The sequence below is a fragment of the Mesocricetus auratus genome, unplaced genomic scaffold, assembly GCF_017639785.1.
Source record: "Mesocricetus auratus isolate SY011 unplaced genomic scaffold, BCM_Maur_2.0 Super-Scaffold_100037, whole genome shotgun sequence".
In the NCBI taxonomy this organism is placed as follows: domain Eukaryota; kingdom Metazoa; phylum Chordata; class Mammalia; order Rodentia; family Cricetidae; genus Mesocricetus; species Mesocricetus auratus.
In genome coordinates, this window is record NW_024429215.1 from 6,824,149 (window position 1) to 6,845,696 (window position 21,548).

The 21,548-nt window shown below is 42.7% G+C and overlaps 1 protein-coding gene across 1 annotated transcript in view; it reads right to left on the minus strand.

Annotated features, from left to right (window-relative positions):
- Nucleotides 1–2,204: 2,204 nt before the first annotated feature.
- LOC101823152 (leukocyte immunoglobulin-like receptor subfamily A member 6) overlaps nt 2,205–21,548 on the minus strand; it is a 31,010-nt gene continuing 11,666 nt past the window's right edge. Inside the window, 6 exon segments of the mRNA XM_040733837.1 lie at nt 2,205–3,127; nt 6,343–6,645; nt 6,790–7,074; nt 7,267–7,302; nt 7,465–7,504; nt 7,506–7,695. Coding sequence (XP_040589771.1) covers nt 2,991–3,127; nt 6,343–6,645; nt 6,790–7,074; nt 7,267–7,302; nt 7,465–7,504; nt 7,506–7,695 — 991 coding nt within the window. The 3' untranslated portion in view covers nt 2,205–2,990.

Below are 21,548 nucleotides of genomic sequence, written 5' to 3' on the forward strand. Positions count from 1 at the left end.
TAGAAAACCTAACTTACCTAATTATAAGTTTTGACTATTATAAGTAACTATAGTCTGTATTTAATTATGCATTACATTTTAAAAGAACAGTATAAGCACAATACTTAACCAAGAGGAGAAATATACATATCACAAAATTGACCTTGAATTTGTCTCAATATATGAAAAACCATACCAATACAAAGTATTCATTTCCATACCATAATCCCCTTTTTCTTTTAAAAAGAAATTGGTTGTGATCATTAACCAATTATAAGCAACCCCATTTAAATGAAAACAAAGATTTATAAACATGATGGGAATTAGGACGTCGCTCATTCCAAACTGCTTCGTGCTGGAAGGGGGCACTGTTCATACCATGGGGATCATGACAAAACTCAGAAACCTGTATAAGTCCTTAGTTTCAGGGTCTGTAAGACTGCATCATCTTAGCTGTTTTAGATGTTGAATCACTTGGGCCATTGCTTCCGGGGGGTCTTGGTTCATCAAACCACAGAAGCCTGGAAGGAATCTTCAGCTTTTTATTTTCTATAGGAACATAAACAATAACTCCTTTCCAAAGTAACATATCCTTATACTTAAATTTTGAAGTCAAGGCATTTTCAAAAGATATAAGTTGAATTAAAATTTAGCAGCATTTATAATCAAGTGTACTTTAGCAGTTGTTCCTGAGCAATCAAAAAACTGAAAAACACAATAGTGTACAGTATCCAGACTCTCTGTGTATTTTCCATCTATACGTGGCTTATTTATTTATCTATTATTACTTTATTTATTTTACTTTTATTTACTTTTCTCTGAGACAGGGTTTCTCTTTGGAAATCCACCTGCCTCTGCAGCAAATCCTACCGGCATGCGCCACCACAGCCGGCTTCTCTATTTATTTACCACTATGTCGTTTCTTTTTCTCTCTCAACCTTACGTGTATTTTTAAACACACTGTAAACCTGTAGAGGTTTTTCTTCATCAAAGTCTGACTTTACTGTAAATATGTTTTTCTGGCCATGTGTCTTATCTGTTAAAACCTCGGCTGTTTAAACTGCAGTTTTTCCAAGATTGGCGGGCGTAAGCGTGATTCCAGCTCACCGTCACAGTCTATGCTTGGGGATGTAGTCACTGCCACTTCCAGCTGTACATACACACCTTTTAATTGTTAGCAGAGCCTCTTAAAACAACCTTGCTTTTTCTTTATGCTGAATCAGGAAGACTCCCTTAAGCAAGCCACATGAGTCTCTGCTTGTTGCTAGCAAAATAGAGCCCACCTGAGAAAATGCTGTTACCAAGAAGCTGTGCTTCTCTCCATTCTTTTGTTCCTAAAATTCCTTTAAAGCTTTTGTCATTTTATGTGGAAATTCAATCCCGCTTCTGATCATGTAAAGAGAAAAGCCTTCCTGCCAGCCTGGTTCTAGAGCCGCATCAGTCCCAAATAACACACAGGAGGCTATATTAATTATGAAGCTGTTGGCCTTGCTTGTTTCTTACTGGCTAGCTCTGACTTAAGTAATTACCCCATAATTGTTAATCTAAGTATTTCTCTTACCAGAGAACCCCCCCCACTGAACCTGGGTGTCAGAGAGGAGGCCTTAGCAATCTGTGGCACCTTGGAGAGTAGAGCAGAATTTATTCCTGGCACACAGAAGGACTGTGGGAACTCATTTCACATGGAGGGATGCTCTCTCAGTCTGGACACATAGGGGAGGACCTAGGCCCTGCCAGGGATGATGTGACAGACTCTGAAAATCCCTCACAGAAACCCTTGCTCTCCCTGGGGGAGCAGAGGGGGGATGGAGTGGGGGTGAGGGATTGGGAGGATTTGGGGATATGGGGAGGAGGGGAGGGAGAGGGAACTGAGAGTGGCATGTGTAAAAAAAATTTTTAAATATGAAAAAGGAACTGGCCAACTCATTCACAAGACTGTAACGACAAATGCAACTTTTGTACTGATTCATTCATCAGGAGAACCCTTAGTCCTTCTGAGCTTCTCATGGCTGTGTAATGGCTGTGTGATCTTTCAGCCTGCAGCACAGAGCGCAGGCATGGTGGCAGGAGAAGTAAGCCAAGAGCTCACGTCTCCAATCACAAGAACAAGAGGAGAGAGTTGCTTTGCGGCAGCACTCGTCCTGGGAGACACAGCACACGGGTATACTCTCACTCTAAATAGGGAGCCCACAGCAGACCAAAGTGTGGATACCACCAAAGTCCAATTTGGTGAACCAATGAGTTTTATTAAGGGTACTTACAGATTCGGGAATTACTCAAAGATATCTGCTTCGTCAAATTTCACCCCAAAATTGGTGTTACCTCACAAAGGGCACATTGCACAACCTTCAGGGCAACTAAACAGGTTGGAGAATGTCCTTTCCAAGTGAATCTAGTCAAAATCTCTTCTAGGCAGTTCAGTTGTTTTTTTATTCTTCAGGCAGCTGGTCTGGTCTCAGATTCTTCTTTGCAGTTTACTTTGTCTAAGAATCACTCTGAACAGCTCTTCTTGTTAACTCTTAGGAAGAAGGGACCTAGTGAATCTGGTCAGTTTCAGGGCCATCCAGTGGCTATTTTGAGTTTGTTTGCCTTTCGTCTTAAGAGTCCCTGCAGGATATAATAGTTCAACCTTGAAGGAAGTGGATATACAAGAGTGACCTAGAAATGATGAGAGTCTTTAAACTTTCAAAGTCTACCCCAGTCACGCAATTTCTCTGACAAGACCACATTCTCCTAAGTCTCCCCAAACACCATCACCAAATGAGGATCAAGCATCCAAATGCTGGAGCATATGGAGATTGCCTCATTCAAGCCAACATACTGTCCCAATTAAATGGGTGTAGAGTTCTCTTCACAGCTCTCTCCGGCATGTCCCCTACACCCAAATATGTTTTTCTCTTCAGGGTACCCAACAGTGCTCACACACTTGGGCCACAAATTTTCTTCCATGATTTCCATTGCTTGTTGGACTCATCTCCAAGTCTCTACCACAGTAAAAGATGACCTGTGGCTCACTTCCCCGCTGAACTGTGAGGGCTTCTCTGGCTGTATCGAGCCTCAAAGAGTAAAATCCCGAGAGCCACCAGAACCAAGCCAGCCACAGCCATCCTAATAAGATTCTCTACTGTGTGATCCTGTGAGTATGAATCTGCAAATTTAGACAAACAGGACAACAAAATCAGTACAGTCCCAGACTGAAAAACAAGTAGAATAGATAACTGTATTAATAAGAGACAGCAGATTTTAATGTATATTTGTTATTTAGTAAATATAAGGCCATGAACATCCTTATGTTCCAAATATTAAATTAGTTGAATTAATTGATATTTCTATGAGTATAAACAACTTTTATCAACAATTTTAAAATATTTTATATATTATTGATATACGGTATATTTATAAATGATATACAACATTGGCTGAAAACATAGCTCAGTCACTAAAGTTATTACTGCACAATCATGACAAATAGACTACTTGGGTTAAAGGTTTAAGTAGAGATAGAGGTTGTAAAAAAAGCTGTGGATCAGTGTCTATCCCTGGAATACAGTCTTCGTGTGCCTATAGCACAAACAGGGATGCTCTCTCAGCCTGGACTCTTAGGGGAGTGCATGGACCCTACCCAGAGTGAAATGACAGACTCTAGATATCCCCTATGTGGAAGGATTTAGCAATAGGGTGGGAGGGTGGAGGGGAAGGGGAGTGTGGGAGGAGGGGAGGGAGAGGGAACTGGGATTGACATGTAAAACAAGCTATTTAAAATTAAAATTAAAAAATGATTAAAAAAAAGATGGTAAGGGGTAGGTTAACCAAAACTAAGGATATATTAAGACAACCTAATGAAACCCATTAATTCATATATATTTAAAAGGGAATTTAAACAGAAGCATCCTACATAGGTTGACAATGTTGCTTCCAGAAAGTATGGGTTATTAAGTGAAAATACTATTGCCAGACACAGAATACCTCCTTATGTGTTATTGGTTAGGGACACCCAAGAAGTACCCAAAACAACACAAGAGCCATTGTTCTTAGTTGTCTATTATAACCAGATTGTGTGTACCTCTTGCTAAAGATACCACTCATTTGGGTAGCATTATATGGAGAAAGCAACCTCAAACTGACTAGGAGTCTGTCTCCCTCCTGGTTAGCTTTGACACTGCCATAAAGTGTTATGCAGGCTGCATGGTAAGAAATGACATCCATGGTATGTCTTATCTAGCTCTAGCCCCTGTATGATATAACTTCTAATTGTCCTCTTTGGTAGGATTGCCTATTGTTATAGTATTGGTATGGCAGTTACATATGTAACCAGCTTTCTAATTGGACATATGGTCTGATCCACACGAAGGATTCATTCATGGTACTGTAAGCATAGACAAAGAACCGTGACTAGGGAGATCATAGGCCCTATGTGTGGGGAACTCACCTGCTATTTTTCTAAATGGTTATACTGTCAAATTTCATTCTAAGTGTATATATTTATACCCACAGATTTGTACTTCTCTCAACTTTGGTGAGAGACACATCTTTCTTCAGTGACTAATGTAGAGACTTCTAACTGGTCAAAATGTCAATTTTCACTGTGAGTGCCCATCTTTGGAAGCAACATTAATATCAACCTCCTTACGGTCAAGGCTCAAGGAACATCATGGAAGAGGAAGGTGGAAGGAGTATAGGAACAAGAAGACAGCAAAAATAGCTGTGTAATGTTGAGTCTGTTATTGCAGCAGCTGTTGCAAATATCAACCCACAAAAGCTGTAGCTACCTACATGAGACCTGTACAGCATTAATCGAGTCAAGAATCCAGCATATATGAGGAAAGGACCCTCAAAACTTCACCCCTAGCTGAGGATCTGTTGGCATTGATGGCTGCTGGGTGTGAGAGAGACAGTTTCCTTTGCATATGTAACCACTGATGGGTTGGCCAAGCCCACACACACACACACACACATATGCATGCACACACGCATGTGTAAGTATGTATGTATGTATACACATATATGGGATTTTAATTGTAATTTTTAAAAGAGGATATTAAATTAGAATGGAGGTCAGATGGAGAAACTAGGGCGAGTTGGAAGGAGGTCGTACAAGAATAATATGATCAAAATACACTTTATAAATGCATGGAAGTTTCAAGAATAAGCAAGACCACAAAGAGCAAGCCAGACAAAATTTTGGCACAGATGAGCAAATCATGTCTAGGTAGCCCTTGCCTTACTACTGAGAAGTTATTGAAAGTTGGTAAATAATAGGGGGTGGAGAATCATTCTCTTTTGAACATGTGGCCAGTAGTAGATTTTCCTGTGCTCTAGTAGACCTATAACTATGCACTCATGGACAGCACTAATTAGCCTAGGGGGTTATGATAAAGACATAGAGTTGGGAGTGGGATGTATGAGGGAAGCTGGAAGGGCAAAGTATGGGAGTAAATGTCACATTTCACTCTATACACAAATGAAAACCTAAAATAAATAAATAGATTCAAATATTATTTTAAAATGTCCCTGCAAAACAAAGAATATATGTAGAAACAAAAAATGTGTGTGCTAGTTACTCAAATTAATTCCAGCACTGGGGAGGAAGATACAAGCAAATTCCTGGTGCTCCCTGGCTAACCAGCCTCGCCTACTTTGTCAAGCTGCATACGAGGTGAGACTCTGTTTCTAAAACCGAGGTGTGTGACTCCTGTGAGTCCACATCAGGCATGCCTCGCCTGCCTCTTTTCTCACTCGTTTATACTTCTAAAACTCCTGTCTTTCTGCCTCCCATCTTTCCTGAGACCTCGCCCTTCATCCTAGTCATGACCACATGGGCTCCCAGCGTGGTCTTTGAAGAGCATGAGTCTCCTATAAGACCACGGTTCCTCAGCTGGGTTCAGGATATCCTGAGACCATGGGGGACACAGTATATGTATAGCTTGCATACTGACTGATGTGGAAGCTGCATGCGGGGACCAGTGTGACATCAGGGGAAAGCTAAGCTTGGGCTTCTGGGGAGCGCAGGATGGGGTGTACCGTTTCCCTTCATTGGACAGAATGAATCTATCACAGCAAGTGTCACCATGACATTAGGGGGCCAGAGTCTCTCTAAGTTCCCAGACATGGACCCGCTAGGTCAAAATGAAGGGTTTCCTGGAGAAGCCTCTCAAAGAGAAGACGGGCCAGGTATTAAGGGTATAGTTCATGCCAAACACCTTCCTCTTCTGCCATCTTTTCTCGCAGGTCTTGCTGTGTCTCTACATCAGGACCCCTGAGCATCCTTTGACTGTCTCTCAGCTTTATTGAATGCCTCTGGAAATGGGCTCATGCCAAGAATTGATGGGCTTCAAATAAATGTCAAAAATGGGATTGCCTCACCTGAAAAGAGTAGCTGCAGGGTCTCGCTGGGTACTGACCACATCTGGGAGGTTCTCTTGTAGTAGCCATAGCACCTGAAGGCCCATCTGTGTTTGGAAGTCACTGGTCCCACAGGAAACAGGGCCAGAAAATGTCCGTTGTGTTGTTTCTGTGAGTCCTGAGTCCAGGACACATTCTTCTCTCCTTCCTTGGTAAGGATGTATCTTCCATATCCCTGATGTGAGCTACACTGGAGGGTGACATTCCCTCCTGAGGTCACCAGGGAGCTTGGCAGGGCTGAGATATTGGGTTTACTGTAGTATCCTAAAAGAGAAGACAAGCACATTATGTTGGGTGGGGAACACCTTCCACAATGTCTAAATTGGGTTGTGAGAAGGAGATGCCCTGAGAGAAAAATCCCTTACTCAGGGCATAACCTGAGTTTGGGACCCTTGAGAATCCTCTTACCTGTCACCACAAGCTCTAGGAAGTCACTGTGTTCTGACCAGCCAGCAGAGCTGTGGTAATTGCAGTGGTATAGTCCTGCATCATACTCTGTCATGAATGGGATGGAGAAGTTAGCCTTGTTCCCAGGCTTGAGTAAGCTCTGTGTCTTCAAGGGCTTTGAACTTTTCTCTTTATACAGATAGTACTCCTGAGCTTCCGGGGTCCCAAGACACCAGATAGTAACAGCCTGTCCCTTGGTAACCACAGAGTCTGGCTCAGCCCAAATGGTAGGTATGGGGAATTTTCCTGTAAAAAAAAAATCAAATGCTGTGTCCCAGGGTATTCCTTTCTTATATTCTACACCTGAGCCCCAGGATTCTTGAAGAGTCCCCAGAATTAACCCATGTCTGCTGTTGTCTATATGTAGCACACAGGAGGGGTCTTCTGATGTCAGTGTAGAAACAGCATCTGGTAAGGTGGGGGGGGGCAATGACTCACCTGCCACCGCTGTGGTCCTCGTTTCCACACTCAGCCCTGAAAGAGATTTCTTTATGAGATTGTCTTCTTGAAGCTTGAGGAAATCCTCTCCTCTACAAAACTTCCAAAGACCATGGGTTTTTCCTGAAAAGCCAGAACTTATCCATGACCTGAGATTCCGCTCAGACTTGGGTATTCCCTCCACCCTTCAAATCTCACCAAGATGAAGCAGCACTACGAAAGTGGAGATCATGACGCATCCTTCCAGGGGTCCCAGTTGTGCAGTTTGATGAGACTACAGTGGCTGTTGGGACAGACCAACCCAAAGGGTGAACACTGAAGACACTGTGCTCTTTGTCATGAGCGGTTGCATCAAGAAGAGGAAGTCCTATGCAACCGCACACCGATGGAACGCTTACGTAGCAAGAGCGGAGCCCTGGATTGCGTATTCAGCATTGGAGATGAAAATAAGGGGGGAAGTTTCCTCCTCAAGAGTGAGTATGCTATTTTAACAAGGCTGTGGCTAAGTCGGGCATGATGCGTACCAATGGCATAAGAAAGAGTAACAGGGCCTTACCCTTTTCCAGTTCACTTCCTCTCCAAGTCCAGTAAATAGCTTCAAATAGACCTTTTTCTGAGAAATGACTCCCAGGTGACTGTGACTGAGGACTAAGAGGCACCACATAGGATTTTCTCTCCATCCTGTCCACATCTACAATACCATGAGGCCTTTACCATCCTCGTTCATATCTCTAACTCTGAAGATACGTGGGGGAATATGCAAACTGATGTTTCAAGGTGGGTCAAAAGCAGCAGAGAAACACCAAGTGCCTGTATTTGTGGCTCATGTGGAGCTGATTTTGAGAGTGCAGGGTTTTTACACGCTAGATTGTGTCATCTCTCCCAGAAACCTTGTAAATGTAAGAATTGTTCTTCCGCTATCCATACAATCAATCATTTTCCCCCTTAGCCCTCACCACGTGAGTGTCAGTACCAGACATAAGACTCCTTGCTAACGCCTACAAGTTCCTTCCTTGGATTCACAGATATCACAAGGATGAAGATAGGCACTGTGAATGTGGGGAAACCTTCTGTAGCTTTTTATAACACTAGGAGACAGAAAAAAAAAGAGAAGTTAACACTTACTAAAAATTTAAATGAAGTGAGTCCTTGGGATGCCAGACCGTTAGAGAAGGAAAGGAGCCTGGCATGAAGATATGACAGGGATAACTTCAATGCGGTTACTCAGTAAAGAGGATCAACTGTTTTGAGAAGTGAAACTCATACAAGGTTCTGGGGCCCCATCTCATGCTCGCAAAAATGCACGTATTCTGAAGTTTCAGTTAAGGAAATAGGAAATCCTAAAATTTTTAATGAGTTCTTTGAGAATTTCATATAGTATGTTTTGATTTTATCCACCCCTCTCCCAACTCTTCCTGGATCCAGCTCCTTACCTGCATGACAAATTTTGTGTACTTTTTCTGTTTTGTTTTGTTTTGTTAAATCCATCAAGTCCAATTTAGTCTTGGATGTGTGGTCTTCCAATGAAGCATGATTGATGCCCCAGAGGCTACATCTTTCCGCCCTTTCTCAGCAGCTATCATTTACCAATAACTCCATAGATATGGATGAAAAATTGTGTCATTCTCCCATCTCTATGCCAGGATTTGGTCTCGTTTGGCCTTGCACAATTCTTTGTATGTGTGTTCGCAACTGCTGTGAGTTCGTGTGTGAAGCTGCCACACTGTGTCCAGAAGACACTGTCTCCTTATAGACACCCACAATCTACGGCTTTTACACTCCTCTCCTCTTCCACATATATCTCTGAGCCCTGATAGGAAGGGAATGTGATATGAGCATGCCATTCACAGTTGAGCATTCCTCACTGTCTTATTTTCTGAACCTAGGCTAATTGTGGATCTCAGAGCTAACCATCATCTACTGCATAAATATCTTCTGTAGTGAGGATTTAGAGATGCACTAGCCTATGTGCATAACGGTAAGTCATTTTTAAAAATCAGTTTAATAGTATGTCCGTTTAGAAGAATAATGGAAGTAATGTTTTTTCCCTTAGGGCCAATGATCTGTTGTTTAACCATAGGCTCCAGGCCCCAGTACTAGTGCTAAGTGTAAGTTCTGCATTGTGTCTTTTGTACCACACTTGAGTCTTTCCTGGACATTCACTATTGTAGTTTGTAGAGCTCACAACTGGATAAGTTTGGCAATTACCTTTCTCTCTCGGCAGGAAGCATCTTGCTCTACATAACTGTGATAGTCAGGCAGTAGAGGTGAAGCTTCTGGGTTGATGGCAAATTTCTGTGTCTCCAGCAGTAGGGTCTTGTTATTAAGTTTTGGAGTGCAAGCAAAAGCACTGGAAAACAGCATCTTGGAGATCTATAGAATCTCACTGGTCAACAGCTCCAAAGAGGTAACCCATTCTGAGCATCAGACTTTTTTATTTGTTATTGGGTGGTGTCTAAGAGGGACAATATTTCAATATTATAGGGTAACTCCATCACAAATTATTTTTCTGTCTGTCTGGAAGCTTCTACAGTAGTGGGTTTCCTATAACTGTTTAAATGGTCATTAGAGGCCTACAGAACACCAAACATGCAAAAATGGAAAAGAAATTACTCTTGACTAATATTATAGTTAAGACATCAAAAAAGCAAAAATAAAGGGAGAGTATTACAAGCTGCAAAGGAGAACAGTTGTATTAGTTAGGAGTTGCTCAGTCCATGAGGGTGGAGGTCTCAGCTGGAATACCAAGGATGTAAGCTCCAATGCCAGTAAAGGAATGGACTTCACAGCTTCTGAGGCAAGCTGACAAAAAGAAATAGCTTCCTTCTTCCATGTTCTTTATACAGGCTGCCATAAAAAGTTGTTGCCCAGATCAAAGGTAAATCTTAACAACCCAAAAGATCTAGATTAAAGCTGTATCTCTCCACCAGGAGAGATCCAGATTAAAAGTGTGCCTTCTCGTGTCAAAGGATTTAACTGAAGGGGGAAAAAAATCCTTCACAGGTCTACCCAATCACTTGGGCTTTGGTTAATTACCAATGTAGCCAAGTTGACCACCAAGAATAGCCATCAGAAATGTCAAGTCACTTACAAAGAGAGGTCATTAGAAACTGGATTATTTGACAGAAATATTTAAATCAGAAGTGCCTGGAGAAATATAATCCAAGTCCTGAAAGACTACAACTATCAGTCCCAATTTTTCTACCCAGCAACATTATATATTAAATTGAAGTGATTGCTAATTGTTAACCAAAGAAATATATGGATATGTTGCTGTTTTAAGTTCACCATTTGGTGGATCAAAGACCTCAACATAAATCCAGCCACACTGAACCTGTTAGAAGAGAAAGTGGGAGGCACCCTTGAATGAATTGGTACAGGAGACAGCGTCCTGAACATAACTCCAGTAGCACAGACACTGAGATCAGCAATTAATAAATGGGACCTCCTGAAACTAAGAAGCTTCTATAAGGCAAATGACATAGCCAGCAAAACAAAAAGGCACTCCACAGATTGGGAAAAGATATTCACTAACTCCACATCTGACAGAGGGCTAATCACCAAAATTTACAAAGAACTCAAGAAGCAAGTCTCCAAAACACCAAAGGATCCAATTTAAAAATGGGGTATAGGCTGGGCGGTGGTGACACACACCTTTAATCCCAGCACTCGGGAGGCAGAGGCAGGCAGATCTCTGTGAGTTTGAGGCCGGGCTGGACCAACAGCCTCCAAAACAATACAGAGAAACCCTGTCTCGTAAAACCAAAAAAAAAGGGGGGGTATAAATTCTCAATAGAGGAGACCAAAATGGCTGAGAGACACTTGAGAAAGTGCTCAACATCCCTAGCCATCTGGGAAATCCAAATCAAAACAACTCTGACATGCCATCTCACTCCTGTCAGAATGGCTAAAATCAAGAACACCAATGACAGTTTATGCTGGAGAGGATTCGGGGTGAGGGAAACATTCCTCCACTGCTGGTAGGAGTCCCAACTTGCACAGCCACTATGGAAATCAGTATGGAGATTCCTCAGGAAAATGGGAATCAGTCTACCACAAGACCCAGCAATTCCACTCTTAGCCATATACCCAAAGATGCACATTCATACAACAAGGACATCTGCTCCACTATGTTCACAGCATTATTATTTGTAATAGCCAGAACCTGGAAGCAACTTAGATGCTCCTCAACTGAAGAGTGGATAGAGAAAATGTGGTACATTTACACAATGGAGTACTATTCAGCAGAAAAAAAAACAATGGAATCTTGAAATTTGCAGGCAAATGGATGGCACTAAAAGAAACCATCCTGGGTGAGGTAACTCAGGCACAAAAAGAGAAACATGGTATGTACTCACTCATTTATGGATTTTAGACATGAATCAGGGGAGTGCCAGCATACAATTCCACTGCCAGAGAGTCTAGGAAATAGAACCTTCATCCAGCGACTGATGAAAGCAGAGGCAGACACCCACAGACAAACACTGAACTGAACTCCTGAAATCCAGTGTCAGAAAGAGAGAACTGATGGGCAAAGTAAAGAGTGGGTGGTTCAACCCGCAGAAACAGTTGACCTGAACAAGGGGGAGCTCTTGGACCCCAGATTGATGGCTGTGTGGAAAGCATGGGACTGACCCAGACCCCCTGTATGTGGGTGTCAGTGAGGAGGCCTAGGTAATCTATGGGGCCTCGGGTAGTATTTATCCCTGGCGTACAAAGAGACTTTGAGTGCCCATGCCACAATATGGGAGGATCTCTCAGCTGGGACTCTTGCCAGAGGGCCTAGGCCCTGCCCTGGATGAAATGACAGGTTACTGGAGATCCAACATGGAGGGCCTCACCCTCCTTGGTGATCAGAGTGGAGGTTGGGTGGGGGACTGGGGTCCCTGGTGGGGAATGTGGGGGAGGAGGGGAGGAAGAGAGAGCTAGGATTGACATGTGAAACAAGATTGTTTCTAACCTAAAGAAAAAAAATTTTTAAAAGATCACCATTTAGTTAGTAATGGATGTAAAAAATAGAAAACTATGACAAAATCCGTAATGATCTGATCTGCATGGTGAGCCCATTAGTATTCTTTTTTTTATTAGAAACAAGCTTGTTTTACATGTGAATCACAGTTACCTCTCCTTCCTTTCCTCCCCTGCCCTCCACCAACCCCCTATCCCATGCCCTTTCTGCTCCCCCAGGGAGGGTGAGGCCTTCCATGGGGAATCTTCAAAGTCTGTCACATCTTTTGGAGCAGGGCCTAGACCCTCCCCATGTGTCTAGGCTGAGAGAGTATCCCTCTGTGTGGAGTGGGCTCCCAAAGTCCAGTCGTGTACTAAGGATAAATACTGATCCACTACTAGAGGCTCCACAGATTAACCAGACCTCCAAACTAACATCTGCATTTAGGGGGTCTGGGACAGTCCTATGCTGGTTTCCCAGCTATCAGTCTGGGGTCTCTGAGCTCCCCCTTGTTCAGGTCAGCTGTTTCTGTGGGTCTCTCCAGCCTGGTCTTGATCCTTGTGCTCAACACTCCTACCTCTCTGCAACTAGATTCCATTAGTATTCTAAATGGTGTGCCTAACCCAAATTTTAGTTAATGAATATACTTATAGTTGAGTGGGTCAGAAAAGAGAAAAGTTCTTTCCTTGTCACACTGAGGAGGCAAGAAATGTGCTTTTTCTTTTCATTATTTAGAACAATCTTTACATACCAACCCCAGTTCTCTTGCCCTTCCCACTTCCTGCTCCCTCCTCCTTCTCCCCATCTCAAACCCATCCACTCCTCAGGGTGAGATTTACCATGGGGAATCAACAAAATCTAACACATCACTATAGGCAGGGCCAAGGCCCTCCCCCTTGTACCTAGGCTGAACAAGGTATCCCTCCATAGGGAATGGGCTCCAAACAGCCAGTTCATACACTAGGGATACAAACTTGTTCCCCTGCTAGTGGCCCCACAAACTTCCCAAGCCACCCAACTGTCACCTGCATTCAAAGGGCCTAGCTCAGTCTTATGCAGGTTCCCCAGCCATCAGTCCCGAGTCAGTGAGCTCGCGCTAACTCGGGTCAGCTGTTCATGTGGGTTTCCCAATCATGGCCCTGACCCCTTTGCTCATAGTATTGCTCCTCCCTATCTATGACTGGACTCTGGGAGTTCAGCTCGGTGCTTAGCTGTGGGTCTCTGCATCTGCTTCCTTTAGTTCCTGGATGAAGGTTCTTTGATGACAATTAAGGTAGCCCTCATCTACAGCCACACCACCCTGAATGCACCTGATCTCGGAATCTAAGCAGGGTTGGGCCTGGTTAGTACTTGGATGAGAGACGATTAAGGTAATCATCAATCTAATTACAGGGAAAGGGCAGTTAAAGTACCCTCTCCCCTATTCCTTAGATTCTTACTGGCGTCATCCTTGTGGGTTCCTGGGAATTTCCCTAGTGCCAGGTTTCTTGTTGGCACCACAATGACTCCCTCTATCAAGGTATCTCTTTCCTTGCTCTCCCTCTCTTTCCTTCCGCCCCTCGACCTTCCTGCTCCCTCATGTTCTCCTCCCCCGCCTCCCCTATGTAGTTTCTTACTGGCTTATGGAGCTGACTTTAAAGAAACAACTTTGTTGGTGAATGAACATGCCTGTCTGTCAGGAACAGATGGTGTCCTCTGTTGAGTTGCCCCTCTAAAAGTGAGAGGAGTTTGTGAGGAAGAAAGTTAACTTGGCTGACCATGAATGGAAAAAGGAGGCGCTGTGATATATCAGGTATATAGAACTCTGTGGAAGGATTCTGATGGTGGCAGGCAAGGGTTCTTGGAAGTTCTGGAGTGGTAAGAGACATAAGCTAGTGTGGTGACAGGGACCTAAACAAGGGCAGGAGGTGGATGGAGTGATGATACCAACATGATACTCAACTTGAGTCGCACTGAACATGGACAGTACACCTGAGGGACAACAGCATAAACAGCTCAGGATGAGATCTTTTCTTGGAGTTCACCTTAAAATGAAAAGAGAATCATGGAGGAAGTCAACATATCCTCTGTCTAGCTTGACCAGAGAATCAAACATGGGCACCACAGATGGCACCAGGAGGAGGTTTAGGAAGGCGTGAACAAGACCTAATCTACTTGCAGAGAGAAGTTAACCTTTTCCCTAACCGCTCTTGTTCTTCTGTTGCTGGCAGTTTCCTTCTTACTTCTTCATTTCTGTAAGGGCAGTGGCTTCTCCTCCACCCTGTCTCTCTAAACTTCCCCATGATGTCTTTGTAGTACCTCTTACCTCCTGACCACAGGAGACACTGATGGGTCAACATTGTGGATTCTGACTCAGTACCCAGGACACCAATACTCACTGGAAGAAATGTGTTTGCTTCCATATAAGATATGAGGGATAACATTTACCAATAGTCAGTCTCAAACAGGTAACGGTCTCCCTCAGGGTAGGGTGAAAGTAATGTACTTTCCCACAGGAATGGTGCCAGAATCAGTCGGGCCAGAAACTTGGAAGGGTTGAAAGGTAGATTGCATTCCTCAGAATAATAAATGGATGGTTAATTAAAAAGTAATGGTGCATGAAAATCCACGTAGAACTTTGCAAGCTAATTAAAATACGGACTAATAGATTGAATGAAATAGCTTGCATGTGTAAATAATGCTGCTCTCAGAAGCCATATGTTGTTAAATAAAAATCTCAGTCCCAAGTGTAAGATACTTTCACTTTAGTTGTTGATCAGGGAGACTCCTGGGGCTACCAAGGCTCAGAAACTATATCATTTGCTGCCATTGCTCTGGACTGACCACCAGAAGTAGATGGTAAGACACTATTGGTGAAGACACCATGCACTTTAGTTGAAAAGACCAAGCTGGAGTGAACTGAAAGCTTCCTTCCTACTGGCTTGCTTTAATAGTGATAGAAAGTGTTATGTTGGTTTCTGGGAAAGGAAACATATCAATGATTATACCTCACTGAACTTCTTGGTATTGATGATGATGTATTTTCTCCAAAATTAAAGGATGATAAACATGAAATTTTGTTCTCATTTTACCCAGCTTTCTTTGTAGAATGGCAAATTACGTACTGAATATTTGCAGTGGCATAAGTTCCTACTCATTGATTTTTTTTTCTACAAATATGAACAGTCTTTTTGATATTATAATTTCTGATGGCTTACCTGCCCACTTTTATGACCTTCATTCAGCAACAGGTTTAACTGAAAAACATATTTGCAAATATGCCAGTTATTTAGATATCTCTTGTCAGGGACCTCCAGCCATCAGTCAGCTAGGCTGTATCACGTACTCATAGAGAAGACATGACACTAAGACCACCCTGCCACCCCTTCTGACATAAAGCAAATTCCAAGTAACAAGCTTGGGGTTTACCAGTCAGTTAAAGATTAGCTTAATTGGAAAAACTACAAGGTCCTCAGGAGATAGGCCTGAGGAGTAGTAAATTGTAATAGATAGGATCGGACCCTGCTGTCAGGTTACCAAGCAACATAGGAATTCCTACCCCTGACCTCTTGCCCTGTAGATTAGGTAGCCAGGCAACACAGCAGACCACCTCTCCCAGTGACCTCTTTCCCCTGCAGCAGCAAGCACACCTTCCCCCCTTCCCCTCCTCACTTCTCCTATATAAATCCCTTTGTGATGAAATAAAGTTGTCACCTTGTTCAGAATCCTGTCTTGGCGTCCATTCCTGTATCCCCTGTCCTCCATCTTTCTCCTAGGTGTCCACCAGACCCACGTTGAATGTCCTGCGGGTCGGGACAATCTCGAGATGTATTTGGATTCAATCTAATTTTTTTTACAATTTGTTTTATTCATCTTTAAAGTGCTCGGGATCAACCACAGGGCATCTGCCAGATAAATGTTTAACCCCTGAACAGCACCCCAAGCATCCATTCATCGGGGTGTTTTCTCTGCAACAAGCTACACTGTCTGTGTGTTATTCTAGTGTAACATTGATGAACACTATTTTGTATCTGTTTATTGATTCTCAGGCTCTATCTCTCTTTTGGAATATGTGTCCATCTTTGTGTTTATGTTTTCCATTAGGGATTCTTGTTTTTAGCTGTTTTCCTTGCCAATTCTAGTCATCACTTTTGTTCTGAGCCCCTTTCTCTCTCAACATCTGGTTCAATGTGCATGTATGTTCAGGATTTCCTGTGCTTGTTTATTTGACTCTAATTATTAGTGGTATAGCTACTTCCACAGGGACCATAAGGAAAGTGGACCTTATATCTGCCAGATACAGCACATCAACTTCAAAAAGGACAAATTACACATAAGTCACAATAAAGGAGGTAGAGTCAGACAAATTACGTTTATTGGTTTGGACTGCATATAAATATCGGGATTCTTGAGGAATTAACCCAAGAAAGGGGAGCTCAATCCTGTAACTCAGTTTACATATGTGATATGTCCACTTTTCCTAGTAGAAAAATTAGAGTAAAGATAAAATGGAAACTCAAATTCTGAACTATTCAGGTTTCTTCACAAGGGAAGAAGAGGATACCACTTGCTGACCCGTGTGTGCCACCAGCAAGATTCTTTTTATTATTTATACCCATTTATGAATTCTCCATATTTCCTTTGTAGCTACACTGTTCCTTATGTTAAATGGTCTGTACTAATGCCTCCTTTTTCAATGTCTTTATTGATAAAACCTACCAGGGCTGTCACTCTCTCTGAATAAGCCCACTTATTACTTCCCTTGGCACCCCTTCTCTGGAGCACCTAAGCTGTGCCCTAAAGACAGTAAGGGACCAATGTGGAGGCTCTGACCTGTGAACTCAATGTCGAGGGGCATCACTGGAATCTGAATATGCATAGGGTTCCAGAACATCTGTAAATCCCAGTATGTGCAGGAGCTGTGGAGATGTAGGCCTAGGTGCCCCAACATAAGAGTCCCCAACAAGGTACTGATGGTTCTCCCTCCTTTATTCCCTCTCTCTGCTGAACCAGAATGAAGGCCTCAAGTGTCATGTCTGAAGAGCATTGCAGTGTCACTGTCCCTACTGGCTTCACCAGGGAGCTAATAGGACCAAGAGGGAGAACTTTCTGTAGACTCCCAGAAATGATCAGATTGTCAGCTTAGATGATGTTCCTCCTCACCCAGCTTAGGGTGACCTAGAAAAATAGAGCTATCCTTGCCCCCATCTGTTCTCCTTAGTGTCTCCCTGTTTCTTTCAGTGGCTATGTCCCTCCTCTAAACCCACTATATTGTTTATGCCCCCATCTCTCTGATGCATAGAGGACCCATTGAATCATTGACTTTGGTGTCTAAAAAGGAACCATGGCTAGAACAAACCAGTGTCCTATGAAAACGATATTAGTTCCTTATTGAGACAGTGTTACTAACAACCCAGCAATCATGCACTGGGCTCCAACTCTTAAACGTGCCTGTACTCCAAGGTGTTCACAATGGAGACCAATCAGTCAGTCATTCTGTCATCTTTAGGGCACAAGCTACATCTTAACATTGTATCATGTGACCTAATTGAATACATGCCAAGGTTCAGAATGTGGTTGTCATTGAAGGCTGGCTGTGCTGCCTGCCACAGTAACCAATCCATTGTATTGAATTCTTCATAACCTAAAATATTTAGGTTCCTGTTTTCCTTGTGATGTACTAAAAACCTGAATGGGATACTCCGAATGGGGAACATTGGATCATTGAGCACCTTTTAGGATAGAAGCTTCCTCACGTGTCACCATGATCAACCAGGAGTCACACAGCACTGAAGACTCATGAGGGTATTTAGGATCAGAACCTAGCCATCTGTAGGTTCCTATGTGTACTGTAGTTAAAGATCCCATGACAAAACTCTGATGTAAGTCGATGTGTTACATCTGGAGGATGTATCTTTAAACAGACTGAACATCCAAACTCAGGCTGGGACTAACACTGAAGAGTCACATGTTCTCCAACAAGAACCTAGTAACTCTGCCAGGCAGACGGGGGGAGAGGGGACTGTTTTGGGAAGAAGGCACATTCTTGGGGAGAAAAAGGTATAGCTGCCTCCTCCCTCCTTGAATGTAGAATATCTTATTTTTCTGATTTGTGAGGATCCTCACTAGCTGTCATAATTAGTTTTTGTTGACAGGAACCTAGACATGCGTGGGAAGAGAAAATACCAGCTGAGGAAATGTCTTCGTCACATCGGCCTGTGAGAATGTCTAAGGGCGTTTTTTTTTAATTGCTGATTGATGTTGGACGATCCAGCCCACTGTGGCCTGGGTGCACCATCAGAGAGACTTCCTCTGGCCGATGATGACAGAAGTAGATGTATACACCCACACCCAAACATTAGGTGGAGCTCAGGGACTCCTCAAAAGATGGGGAGGGAGTACTGTAGGAGCCAGAAAAGTTGAGGACACCAAGAGAATTCAGCTCCCAGAATCAACAAAGCAGGACACATAGGTGCTTATAGAGACTGAAGTGACCATCAGAGAGCCTGCATGGGCTTAGGTTAGGTCCTCTGCATACACTGTGGTCATTTATCTTGGGGTTTCCTTGGGCCTTCAAAAGTTGGAGTGGATGTGTCTCTGACTCTTTTCCCTGCTCTTGGAACCCGTTTTCTTCTACTGGGTTGTTCATTAAACCTTGGTATGGGGTTTTGTGCCTAGTCTTATTGCATCTTGTTATGACATATTTGGTTGAACTCACTTGTAGGCCCGTTCTTTTCTAAAGTTTAACAGAGGAACAGTGGATCTGGGAGAGACAGGAAGTGGAGAAATCTAGGAGGAATGGAGGGAAGAGTGGCTATAGTCAGGATGTATCATCTGAGAGAAGAATAAATAAAAACTTACAAAATAAAGAGAGAAAGGAAGGAAGGAAAGGGAAAGGAAAGAAATTAAAGAAAAAGGAAATGAGGAGAAGAAAAGAAAAATGAAAAGAAAAGAAAAGAAAAGAAAAATGAAATGTGAGCAAGCTAGGGAAGCAAGCCAGTAAGCAGCATTCTTCAAGGTCTTTGCTTTAGTTTCTGGCTCAAGGTTTTATCTTTGCACTCTTGCCATGTTTTCCTTCAATGGTTGACCATAATCTGTAAATCAAAGAAACCCTCTCCTCCCCCAAATGCATTTTGGCTAAGGTTTTGTCACAGCAACAGAAGCAAGCTACAACACTACGTATGAGTGCTCAGGGTTAAGCAATGGCATTTTCTATCCCTGAAGAATGGTATGTCTTCCCACAACAAAATTGTTGGCTGACAATGTTGAGCAAGTGCTGTATAGAGGAGTAAACTTGTTGTGATAAAAGAGGAAAAAGGTGGTGTGTGTGTGTGTGTGTGTGTGTGTGTGTGTGTGTGTGTGTGTGTAGGGAAATTTTATGTGAAAGAAATAACACCAGTTACCATTAAACACTGGCATCCCAAACCAGTAACTTCTGAAATTCCTGGAACATAGCATGAGAGAGATTCCAGGAGGCAAGAGATTGAAATAGCAGCTGCCCTTTGCATTTTCTGCCATCATGGGTGCTGGAGAGCTTGGAAGAGCTGTCTGGTACTGAGAGGTTGCTGTCCCCCAGCACTGTTTCCTTCTTACTATCTACACAATACCATTTGCTTTGGGTGTATGGCTCTCCTCCAGTCGTTAGTGTCACTTGGATCAAAGGCAGAATGACTAAACTAATGGAAAGTATTCAGGGTCCCCTCTTTCCAATTTCATATTAACATTTAATACCCACAAGGCTTCTAGCTCTCAACCGACTTTCCCCTGCCCTGTGCTGTCTACCATACTGTCGCAGCAAAATGTTGATTGGATTTTGATCTAAGCTTTGGTGACAAACTCACCCATTTGTGTCCAGATCCTTTAGACCCCTTACAATAAAAACATATGGTATATTATCTACCTTCATAAGCAACCCTGCCTTTGCTTTTCTCCACTGCCTGGCCTGTGAACCTTGGCAGCCATAACATGGCAGGTAAGGATAAACTCAGGCACCAATGTACATCCACCATGTGGAAGAAAGGTTATCCACTGCAGGTGAAGACAGCATCTCAGACAAATAATTCCGCTTCTGTACCCCTCATTTCCAGTATAACTTGCCAGAAGACACCAGGATGACAAGTGTGGGCAACATGGTACTGTTTGAACTGACAGGAGTCAATGCCCCAGCAAAAGTACACAGCATATCCTGAGGTGCCCAACTCTTCTGGTTTACCAGTTGACCGCAGCATTTAAAATTTGATGCCTGTGGGATCCTTTTGCCTTTTATGTGGCTGAGAAAGCAAAGGGTCTTTCAGAAAGATTTTATACACAGCCCTCTCTTTGCAGAATTCACCATGGTTATGACTAGAACACATCTTTGACTGAAACTCGTGTTCAATACATTTTGTTGCTTTTATCTGAGGCTCAATTATTCTTCATTTATAGTGTGTACCGCCTCGAATAGATATGGCTAACATTGTACGAATAATCAAATAGTGAAAGCCAGAATCATCTTATATGATAGATGTGATATCTAATTTTGTGAGGATGGTGTAATTTGGAATCAGTCCAGGAGAAAAGAAAAATTACATTTTATTCTAAAATCAGAACTATGTTTTATAAAGTGAGGAATGTTAACTCATGAATGCAAAACAAGCTTTTAATTTTTGCAATTATTTGAAATTTCAAACTTGCATATTCAAACAATGAGTTTCTTTTCTATGCAAATGTAGTTTAAAACAATGAGTTTCAAAATGTTTAATAATGGAGAATATAGGATTTTAATTTTTTGGATTTTAATAATTGTTTAATTGCTTCAATTCTGTAGTTCTTTCGATGGTAGCAAGTGTAGTTGTTAGAGACTGCAAAATTAAATATTTGGCTTATTTTAAGCACCTGAAGCAAAGTGCATACAAAAGAGAGCTTATGGAACGGTGTCAAAATATATGAGAAGCCTGGCATGGTGGTGCATTGCCTTTAATCCCTGCACTTGGGAGGCAGAGACAGGCAGATCTCTGTGAGTTAGAGGCCAGCCTGGTCTACAAAGTGAGTTTCGGGATAGCCAGAACCAGACAGGGAAACCCTGTCTCAAAAAATACGTATGAGAAGTCAGGTGTGGTGGTACGTGCCTTTAATCAAGTATGCAGGAGATAGAGGCTGGTCTCTCCAAGATCTGGGGTGGCAGGGTTATATAAAGAGACCCTATCTCCAAAAGCATATGAGAAGAAATGTCAGTGGTTAAAGTTAATAAGTGAGAACAAAAAAAGGTGAAAGGGGGGATAATAATGCAACAAGAAGGGAGGAGGAAGAGGAGAAGGGCAGAAGAAATATAGGAAGAAAGAGAAGGAGAATGATGGAGAGAAGAGATATCAAAGGG